General features: G+C 40.1%; 1 protein-coding gene across 2 annotated transcripts in view; it reads right to left on the bottom strand.

Moving 5' to 3' along the window:
* Positions 1 to 1,961: 1,961 nt before the first annotated feature.
* Positions 1,962 to 11,288, bottom strand: part of ABCB5 (ATP binding cassette subfamily B member 5) — a 35,215-nt gene continuing 25,888 nt past the window's right edge. Inside the window, exons 22-28 of one of the 2 annotated variants that reach the window (XM_086741534.1) lie at positions 10,401 to 10,501; positions 8,906 to 9,046; positions 8,279 to 8,435; positions 6,366 to 6,578; positions 5,276 to 5,482; positions 4,131 to 4,277; positions 1,962 to 2,159 (exon numbers count right to left, since the gene is read on the bottom strand). In XM_086741534.1, the coding sequence (XP_086597660.1) occupies positions 1,962 to 2,159; positions 4,131 to 4,277; positions 5,276 to 5,482; positions 6,366 to 6,578; positions 8,279 to 8,435; positions 8,906 to 9,046; positions 10,401 to 10,501 (1,164 nt within the window). The remainder of the gene's footprint in view (positions 2,160 to 4,130; positions 4,278 to 5,275; positions 5,483 to 6,365; positions 6,579 to 8,278; positions 8,436 to 8,905; positions 9,047 to 10,400; positions 10,502 to 11,288) is intronic. The other variant, XM_086741535.1, reaches the window with a different exon arrangement.

Here is an 11,288-nt window from a genome sequence, read left to right as displayed (position 1 = left end):
TGGGAAGGAAGCATGTTTTGGATTCTTCCCTGTTATTTGCATGGATCTGAATACAGTATTTTCCACAAAGATGATCCATTAACTAGCACCAGATGTTAGATGATTCATTATGTTACAGAACCATAGCTTAGTGACTGTTATCTCCTCTATTTATATATTTAACTTAATTTCCCATTTTAACTTCATCTTACTTATTTGTTACTGCAATAGATAATAATGAATTGTAATATTACAAAAATTTATTATTCATTACAATTGTAATGAAAAAACACATATACATCTAACCAAAAAGTACAAAAATAACACTTTCTTTCCCCAAAAGATTCATGTATTAAGAAGAAAGATATTTTATTTTCAAAACTGAGAATCAAACTCTACTGCTTGTAATTTTAACTCCAATGCAGAAACAAAACAGGGAAAAGGGAACTAGTTGGAGCCTACATTGAATAACTGGTAATATAATGAGGGCAGCAGCTCCTGTAGTATCTGCCTATCGTGAGAAAGTAGAGAGGTCACGCAAGAGGGGTGCCTGAATGAGTGGTAACTCCTCTTGTAACAGTCCCTGAGAAAAAACTGTGTAAGGGAGAGTGCCTGCATTTATTTTGGCAAAGCTGAGATCAGAATTTGTTGTCTTTTGTGTGTTTTATTCCCCTTCTGGATCCTGATGCCGGAAAACAATTGAAATGAGCAACACAGATAGTCATTACCGTAAGTTTTGTCTGCTACAATTGAGCAGAGTTATCTGGAAATTATAAAGCACTGCAGGTTGCTCCAGGCCATAAATCCTAACCCAAAGCCACATGCAAAGCCTTGGAAAATTAAAATGCTGCAATTGGGTTTAACCAGCCAAAAACCCCGGCTGCTGAGTCACTGACTACAAAGGACATAGTCTTTAACTGTTGAACTGCGTATTGCAGCACCCTGAGGAACATATCAGAGGAATACAGCACATGTGTAAATTGGTTTTGCCAACTTCAAACAATCTTTAAAATTATTCATAGCATCATAGAATAATTTTATTTGGAAAAGACCCTTAAGATTATCAAGTCCAACCATTAACCTAACACTGCCAAGTCCACCACTAAACCATATCCTTAAGTGCCATGTCTATTAAAAATAAAGGATCTCATATTGAAAACCACTGTTACTTTTTTTTTTTAAAAAAAAAGCAAAAAAAAAGCAGCTATTTACATGGCTGACATGAGTCCACTCCAAAAGAAGTCATCCTAGCTGTCCTGCAAGTCTTCTGAAATTATCCTGATGGAGTCAAAGAGTGATTAAACTCTGTTAGGTCAGCAATTGAAAAATACTAAACAAAACAATGGTATCTTTTATGTTAGTTTATCTCTATATAGAAAGGTTGTAACTATGATAATTATTGTCTGAAATAGACTATTGGATCTCCAAGAAATGTGTGAAGTACAGTAATACTAGAAATCATAGAATCACAGAATATTGAGTTGGAAGGGACCTTCAAAGGTCATCTAGTCCAACCCCCCTGCAAGGAGCAAGGACATCTTCAGCTAGGATCAGGTTGCTCAGAGCCCATAAAGTGGGGAAAGAAGCCTACCAAACCCACATACCTAACTCTTTCTCTCTAAATTTAGTACAAATGCCTTTATTTGGAATCTCAGCAGTCAGTAAGTAAGTCATCTTTAACAAAGACTTTATGGCTTCATCTGGCTGCTGAAGAAACCCAAGGGGCAAACACAAGCACCAGCTCACTGCTTATCCACGATTCTTAACTGCCAAACTCTGGTAACTGCCTTGCTCTATGGCACCTGGTATGGATCAGGATTTGGAGGACAGCGAGAGCAGGGTGCCCCACCTAAGCCATGCTGTGAATGAAACTACTCCAGGTACTCCCTGCTCCATTAGCACAGACACAGCCAATCTTAAGTTTCTGTAATCTTTTCATGTCTTCCCAGAAAAAAAAAAATTAAAAAAAATCTGAAACAGTACTAATTAGAGACTTGTGCATTTACAAGTGCAAAATAGTGTCCTTCCTTTGCCAGTAACTGGCTGTGGGTGCCCTGCTCAACCACCCTTCCGTTCTGGATCACTGCAATGATGTCTGCAGTCTGTATGGTTGTCAGGCGGTGAGCGATGACGATGCAGGTTCGACCTTGCCGGGCGTTATCCAGAGCTTTTTGGACAATCTGCACACAGATGTCATGAAAATGCTGTTAGTACGTGAAAAGCAATCACATTTGATTTCTTACTCTTGTTATCACCTGAATATATCTCACATAAATAGACAAGTCAGTACATGCATAAGACCCTTACTCAACAGGGTTTCTCACTGAGGTCAGTGACACTGATCAAATAAACATGAGACATTGAGAAGTGGGTTCCTGGGCTTCCAGTTTGGGTCAGAACATGAATTCAGTATTTATAGAATCATAGAATGGTTAGAGTTGGAAGGGACCTTCAAAGGTCATCTAGTCCAACCCCCCTGCAAGGAGCAGGGACATGCCCGACTAGATCAGGTTGCTCAGAGCCTTATCCAGCCTGGCCTTGAATGTTTCCAGGGATGGGGCATCCACCACCTTTCTGGGCAACCTGTTCCAGTGTTCTACAACTCGCATAGTAAAAATTGTTTTCCTAATACCCAATCTAAATCTACTTCCTTCTATTTTAAAACCATTACCCCTCATCCTATCACAAGAGGCCCTACTGAACAGCCTCTCCCCATCTTTCTTGTAGGCCCCCTTGAGGTACTGGAAGACTGCTATCAGGGCTCCCCAGAGCCTCCTCTTCTCCAGACTGAATAGCTCCAACTCTCTCAGCCTGTCCTCATAGGAAAGGTGCTCCAGCCCTCTGATCATCTTCGTGGCCCTCCTCTGGACCTTCTCCAACTGATCCATGTCCTTCTTGTGTTGGGGGCTCCAGAACTGGACACAGTACTCCAGGTGGGGTCTCACCAGGGCAGAGTAGAGGGGGAGAATCACCTCCCTCGACCTGCTGGCCACACTTCTCTTGATGCAGCCCAGGATGCGGTTGGCCTTCTGGGCCACAAGAGCAATTGCCGGCTCATGTTGAGCTTCTTGTCCACCAGCACTCCCAAGTCCTTCTCCTCAGGGCTGCTCTCAATCCATTCTCTGCCCAGCCTGTATTTGTGCCTGGGATTGCCACGACCCAGGTGCAGGATCTTACACTTGGTCTGGTTGAACTTCATGAGGTTGGCACGGGCCCACCTCTCCAGCCTCTCAAGGTCCCTCTGGATGGCATCCCTCCCTTCCAGCGTGTCGACAGCACCACACAGCTTGGTGTCATCGGCGAACATGCTGAGGGTACACTCTATCCCACTTTCCTTGCTCATCCATGCAGGCCTCCTGGCCTTTTTGCCCACCTTGTTCTTCATTGGGATGTACCTCTGCTGAGCTTGGAGGAGGTGCTCCTTGAATGTGGACCAACTTTCCTGGGCCCCTCTTCCCTCCAGGGCCGCCTTCCATGGCACTTTGCCCATCAGGTCCCTGAGGAGGCTGAAGTCCGTCTTCTTGAAGTCTAGGGCTGAGAGCTTGCCATGTAGTTTCCTTGCTGCCCCGTGGATCTTGAAGTCCACCATGTCATGGTCGCTGCAGCCAAGGCTGTCCTTCAGTTTCACACCCCCCACCAGTCCCTCCCTGTTCGTGAGCACAAGGTTGAGCATGGCACCCCTCCTTGTCGGCTCCTCTATCGCCTGCAGGAGGAAGTTGTCATCCACGCATTCCAGGAACCTCCTGGACTTCCTGTGCTCTGCCGTGTTGTCTCTCCAACAGATGTCAGGGTGACTGAAGTCCTCCATGAGGACCGGGGCTTGTGACTGTGAGGCTGCTCCTATCTGTTGCTTGCTCCTATCTGCTCTTTATCATCAAATACAACTAACAGGAAGACATTTGAAGAGTATCAGCTCCCCATGGTGTTTCCTACCTAAAATTTTGGTATTTTCTGCTTGTTTATTTAGTAGATACGTACAGCTTCCTAGTGTTGTTCAATTCACAACACCTGTCAGGAAAAGCTACCATGATACACCTGCCCTGTTGTTTCACAGCTGAGTATTTGGAACATGTTTGCATTGATTTTAATCTACAGAAAGCAACTAGCTATCTATATAGATATATATACTTTATATAATAATCTTTACTTACTTTTTCACTTTCTGTGTCGAGAGCAGAGGTAGCTTCATCCAGAAGCAGAATGGCAGGGTTACGAACCAGAGCACGGGCAATTGCTATTCTTTGTTTTTGACCTCCAGAAAGCTGTGTTCCTTTCTCACCCACCCGGGTATTATATTTCTGGATGTTAAAAATTAAAAAAAGGAGGCCTGTGAATACTCTTAGAGAAGGAAGATCAGAAAAGTAGTTTTATGCATGACTATAAAAACGATGAGGCATTTCCATCTTAAAAAAAGAAGAACAGTGCAGGTGGTTTTAATAAAGATAAGGTTTTATAAACACCTCTAGTATAAACACTTGTACACACAGTCACACATATTTACACCTGGTCTGAAAATTTACTTCCTCAAAGGCTGGAATAGGTCTTGAATGGTACCACCAGTGATACAGTGCTAAGGCATCCACAGACATCTGGCCATGATCATAAGAGTAAATAGAGATTTAATGTTTACTAATATATACATGAAGAACTTGAATCTGCATTACTTGTGAATAAAGAATCCCAAATGTCCTTAGTAGTAATGAAGATGAAACACTTTCCAGCGTCATTAGATAATTTTCAAGTTACGTAGAACTACAGTAAAAAGAAACTATCAAAGCATTTTTCCTTGTCAGAAACAAATTCTTGGCAGGCATGAAGGTCAAATGCCATGTCATTCACTTTTGATTTATTACTCTTTCATATTTGTTAAGAAACACTCCCTATGCACACCCACCCAATTAGAAATAGAGCATTTAGTTTTACTGAATTATTCTAAGACAATTTTTTTGTTTCTTCTCAGAGTAACTTGAGAAGTTTCAGCTGTCAAAGGAAAAAATATAAAAAAGTTACAAAGACCTGTTTATATATAGAGAGTCCTCTTTTTCCTTCATATTTTGCTTTGCCTATCACTATATTAACTGGAGCACTTTTTTTTTTTTTTGGATCAAACTAAAAAGGTTTTTAAGCTTGAAACACACTGAGGTCTTTAAATATAAATTCTATATTTTTCCCTATGAGGGGAAACAAAAAAGTTTATTTTTAAATTTGATTTATGCAAGCAAGTATTCCCTAGGTTTCTCCATGTCACTCCAAATATCTAGAATCTCGCTGTGAAGAGAAGATCACTATCTCTTACCTCTGGTAGTCTTTCAATGAAAGTATGAATATTTGCTGCTTTAGCTGCTGCTTCAATTTCCTCCTGACTAACCACCCTACTGTTGTCGCCGTATTGAATATTTTCAGCAATGCTGCAGTCAAACAAAATGGGCTCCTGCGACACCAGGCCCAGTCTGGACCTCAGCCATTGTAAATGCAAAGATTTGGTATCAAATCCATCTGCTAACTGGAAAAAGCAACAGAAAAATGATGCCAAGTTGACTACAGAGCTCATCCACAGATACACGCTGTAAACAGGAAACACGAATTGTGAGAGGAAGCCTATTACGTGTTACACTCCCAGCTAAAATTAAGTAAATGTTGCATACAAAATGGAAAAGAACCAGTAGTATGGATGAAATATGTCCTTTCAGTAATTTTTAATTTTGTATGTGTTTTTACATTCATTTCCCAGCAGGCAGGAACATAGAGGGCAAATCACAGGCTGTTCCTGCAGCCCTACTAACCACAAGAAACACCAGGAACCCTCATGGGAAAGCCTATCCCTAAGAAGCTGAACACAATAATAAATATTTTTTGCTGTAGGCCTTTCACTCAATCTTAAAACCTCCAAGGAGGTTTCTTTGGACTTTCTACACCCATTAACAGGGACCACCATTGCAATCATCCAGTGGTGACGCAGTACCATCCCTGTGGGATTACATTTGTATTATCTGAAGCATGTATCTATGCCTCTAATGTGTGAATTCATAATAATGAGATAACTTATACACTGTGACAAGTGACATAAAAGTGTTATGTCCCTGTGTGACCAGGCTGTGAGCAGCTTTGGGGAGGCAATGCCGTCTGACACAGTCATTCTCTTTCCTGGCGAGATCCATGCCCTGAGCCAGCACATTGTGCCAGCGCTGGCAAGCGGGGCTAATGCATAGATCAGGCAATGAAAGCAGTCTTAAGGTTGTCTACAGCTTCAGTGGAGCCACAACTTCAGTAACCCACACCTCTAAAAAAAGGCATCTCTTCAGAGATATTGCCAAGATTGCTTATAGCCTCTGAAACCTTGGAAGATAAAAAGTTCTGTATATTTAATTGTTATTAAATAGCCACACAAATCTATTTTTTACCACTTGTCCTTCCACAGGGTCATAAAATCTCTCCAAGAGCTGAATGGATGTGCTTTTGCCACAGCCACTGCTTCCTACTAATGCCAGAGTCTGTCCTTTGTTAACCTTCATGTTGAGTCCTTGCAAAACTTGAACTTCTGGCCTTGTTGGGTATACAAAATTGATGTTTCTGAATTCAATGTTGCCTTCAAAATTGCTCTGAAAAGTAACAGAGAGTTCACATGCTTATTCTAGCATTTATTAGCTTTAACTAAAATAATACGTGTAAGTTTTGGTCATTTAACTGTGAGAGCTTTCAAAGAAGTTTGGGAGGGTGTTTTTGAAACTGCTTTTGAAGTTCTTCTTTTCAATTGCCTATTGGGCCAAGTGTAGTATCATTATTTAAGGAATGATTGCAGATGTAAGTACCTATATTCTTTGTGAAAGACAGTTTTCTGCATCTCTTGTATCTATTTTTTGTTTCAGCTTTGAAAAAAATATCTTTAGACAACTAAACAATGTTAATATTTTTCATTTTGACACATGTAATTGAGGCACTTCTACTCTTGATATAATCTATAGCATTTTTCTTTCCTGATCTCACCTTGCAGGTAGCACAATTTGAACAAATGTAACACAAGGTCAAGATCAGCTATTAAGACAGCAGAGCTAAATTCTTTGGTAGGTAATTTACGGGTGTGTAGGACAAGCTGTGTTTTGAACAGGAATGATAGTTGTTAATCAGCCATTCTAGCCAGGCAGATTTCTAAGCAGAAGTGGAAGAAAGGGGGGGCACATGTTAAGGCTATTTACCTCTCCTATTTGGGGTAGGAGCCAGCCCTATGTACATACTAGAGCACTGCTAGCACAGTGCTCTCCCAGCAGCTGATGATCTAATTTATTAATGTGCTCAAAGCTTTTCTTTGCTGAAGTCACAAGCATCACTTGTATTCAAGTCAAGTCTATACTAGAAATGTTTTCATTCAAGATTTATTTTACCAGGGACCTTCTGCCAAATCTTTCAACCTCTGTGCCGAAGGACCCTGGTTCAAGAAGTCTGTAAGCATGATCATAACTTTAAAGGCAGAAAATCCTGCGTATGAGCTTAAAGTTATAAAACTGGATTATGGCTTCCTGAGTAGGAGCTACCATCTAAAACCTACATGAGAAGTTCATTTTAAACTTAGATGTATGGGCAAATGTAATCCTTCCAGATCACATAAACTGAAAGCATTTAATGTAGAAATTTGACAAGTGCTGAGGTCAGTGTCCTTAATGACAATTTTGGTTTAGAGGTGAGTTTTTGGGGATTTTTTGAGGTTTTTTTTTTTCCTTTCTTCTTTTTTTTTTTTTCCCCCTTGTTTTTCCCCTTTCTCCCCAACTTTAGAGCAAAACAGATTATTCATTAAGTCAATTTGGAATTCTCAAGAGCACGTTTTTACTTGTAAGAATTTCCACAGTTGTTGGTTTTTGGCAAAACTGTCCCTGAAAGAACTAGTCTCTCTTATCACCAAAAAGAGTAGAAATATGCATTTGTATTTTATTTCTCTTCTGAATCCTTACAAAAACAACTGTTACTGGAACTGGTATTGTCAGTGTTTTCCTGAAACCATTTAAGATGTGGGTCAGTAGAATGAAAAGGGTTTTTTTTTTTTTTTTAGCTCATTCAGAGCAAAATTACATTTAAGGCTATACACTTCAGACTGAAAAAAAAGAAATAATATGTTCCATTAAAAAAATGAATGAGTCAGTACCACTACTTTATATAATCTGCCTTTTGTGACACTGTAAAAAAATACAAAGATATGAATACAGTTGCAGACAATAAAACAGGACTGATGTAGTTTGTTTCAACATTTTTCTGAGAAAAAAATCCAAAACCAAAAACAACCTCAAACCAATCCGCCCCCACTTCTTACCAATTTTTCACCTTCTTCACTATAACTGTCAATTAGAGGTTTTCTATCCAAAAGTTGAAAGATTCTTTGGGCTGACATTTTAGCTTTGCCATAATCTGGTGCCAGGGAAGCGGACTGACCGACATTCATAGCTGCAAATATAATGGAAGAGAAGACTCTGAAAACAAAAGAAAAAGCATAATTTATTTTAGGTAGAACAATGCATTGTTTTTGTCATGTGTAAAACAAACCTTCAGGATAAAGTTTTTTATGACATTCCTAGAGTTCCTCACCCCCCAATATTTCATCCAGTATTAGGAAGTTCTATTCGTTCCTATAACTACTTTATATATGAACAGGGGTGTCACATCACTTATGTAACACCCTCTGCCTGTAAAGAATGTCAAACAGCAAAGACTTCTCCAGTGTAGGTGCAATGAGCATGGCCACACGCTTGCTGCTTCACTGCCTGCATATGCACCTTTCCCCAAAATAGCCCTTCTGCCCAAACTGCACTCTCAACCAGACCAAATTCCCGAATCTCTATGTCCCATTACCTTTGTAATTTGATTAAATAATTTGCATGCATTGAAATCACTATCACATCTATAGATTTTTTTTTTTTTACTTTTTATAAAGTATACTCACATAAACACATTTTCAAAGTTGCTCAGACAATGGGCGATGAGCCATGCCCCAAATCTGAAGACTGCTGCATTAATAAAGTAGTTTGCACACTGAGCTACTCCATAGGTAAATCCATAGAAAGGGGCTTTTTTCAGGGAATCTCTGATAAAGCAAGAGATTTTCGGTAAATAACTTGTAAAATAGAAACAGCAGACACTGGCTGAGGGATCGCCAGATTTCTTGGTTAAAGCTTTCAAGCAATACAGCTTAGCCCCTAAAAACACAACAAATCAGCCCAGAACACATGCACACTCACAAATAACCGTTGTCAAACTCTAAAAGCACCCTGTGTCATGACATGGAACTGCCCTTAGGATAAAAAGTTAGAGCAATGAGATTCTTCATCCTCAGGCTACCTTTAGTCTTTTCATTTGCTTTTCTACAGCAGGACAGGTCACTAGAGCAGTTAAAAAAAAAAAAAAATAATAACTGCCACATATGACCCATTTTACTAAGAAAACAAGCAGGCTCCAGCCCAGCCTAAGAGCCACCTGCAGGCTTCTGCCAGGTCTTCCTGTTCGACCAGAGACCTCTCATTCTGATTCAGAGGAGGGATGTATTGCTGGGTATCCCCACAGGGATTCAGACTAAGCCTCTGTTTTGTAATCTGTCCTTCTGGAGAAATTTCATTTGTGTAGCTAATTGAATGCACACTGAATCAGAGACTGGTGGACTCTCTGCCCTCATGGTTTAGGAAACTGGTATCTCCCTTCTAATCTGAGCTGTAAACCAGAGACCTCTCACAGCCCAGGTGAGCATCCTACCCACATCTAGGGTATGACCAGTTCACCAGAGACTGAATTTTAACACTGTTTTGGCTGAGGACAGATTATACAATGCATCACTTTCATTCAATTCCTCCTTTTACATCAGTTACCTTGAAGGAGAAAAGAAACAAATTAGATTTTGGGATATTTTGTTTAAATAAAACAGTGCTAGAAAAATCTGGCATCCCTGATGATTTCAACGCATTTCAGTGGATACAAGTCAGTGCAATGTAGTGGGTCAAATAAAGGAAACATATGAAGTTCATTTCAAGGTTTCAAAGTCATATGAGGGGAATAAAACTGGTTTATGTTACAAAAGGTGTAGTACGGGAGTTAACTGTCAGTTCAGGAGTTAATTAGTATTAATCCAACATACTGAAATGAAGTGAACGTATTTCCTATATTCTAGGCATACATAGGCAAACAAAATAGTCTGGGACACATACGTAGACAATGAAGTTTATAAAGTGCTTGCATAATGGAACAGCAAATCCCGCAAATGTCTTTTCACTCTGCATTTAAGAATATATATTAAAATATATCAAGTGAACAAATTTCAAAACTATGTAAGCAGCTACTGGTATCCTTCCCAGTCTTGTGGGTATTGGATAGTTTGCAAGAAATTATTTACAATAAATATGAAAGACTCAAATGTACAAAGAAATAATTAATAAAGAGAAAAATCCTACCTATATGGACCATTCAAACTTGCAATGTATTTTTCATAAAATGCTTCTTCCTTGGTCAGTGAAGCTACTGTTCTTATGTTTTCAACTGATTCTGTTGAAATCTAAATTGGGAGATAAAACAAGTAAGAGGTAACCCCTTACAACTGCCATCTACAACATATCTCCTAAACACTCAATCTCTTCTCTAGTATTTATTATTTTAGATCGGAAAGTGTTTGCCTAAGAGAGGAGATCAAGGTCTACTACCAGGTGAAGGAAAGCCTCAGAGCAATGAGATTATTCACCCCCATGGTCATAAGACAAGGGGTGGCTGAAGCCAACAATGTATTAGAGTTCCTGCATACTGGCCCAAGGTTCTGAAGAGTCAGCAGCCCCTGCCCTAACCCGTGGGTTGTGATCCCAATGATTAAAACCCTATTTCATAAAACAGGAATAAACCCCAGTCATCTGAACACAGGTTGTGCTTTTGTATGGACTGCTTCTGCCTCCTGGAAGAGTGCTATTGGGTGAATGAAGGCCGTACCCTGAAACTTTTAGGCACATTAATGACTTGTATTTTATGATGGAATAAAAAAGGAGCAATGTCAGGGCTCGGGGGCTCAGGCCTGCAATGCTTCAGAGCTACACTGCTCGCCCTAGGCACAAGGCTCTCCAGTGCTGGGGCTGTTGCTGTTACAGCTGTCCGTCCTGGCCCAGAAATCCACCGTGGAGGCTTTCAAATGCATTTTTATAGTCTAATTTACAGATGTTGTGTGTTATCTATGTTTTGCTTTTCTTGGGGATATATAAACACTCCCTTCATCCCCCACCCTGTTCTGTCCTCTCGTCTCCCCCCTTCATTTATCTTGGATAATTGAGTCAGCTGTAATATAGCTACAAGTTATCCTT

The sequence above is a fragment of the Chlamydotis macqueenii genome, chromosome 2 (genome assembly GCF_036417535.1).
Source record: "Chlamydotis macqueenii isolate bChlMac1 chromosome 2, bChlMac1.mat, whole genome shotgun sequence".
NCBI lineage: Eukaryota > Metazoa > Chordata > Aves > Otidiformes > Otididae > Chlamydotis > Chlamydotis macqueenii.
This window is presented reverse-complemented; position numbering and strand designations above follow the sequence as displayed.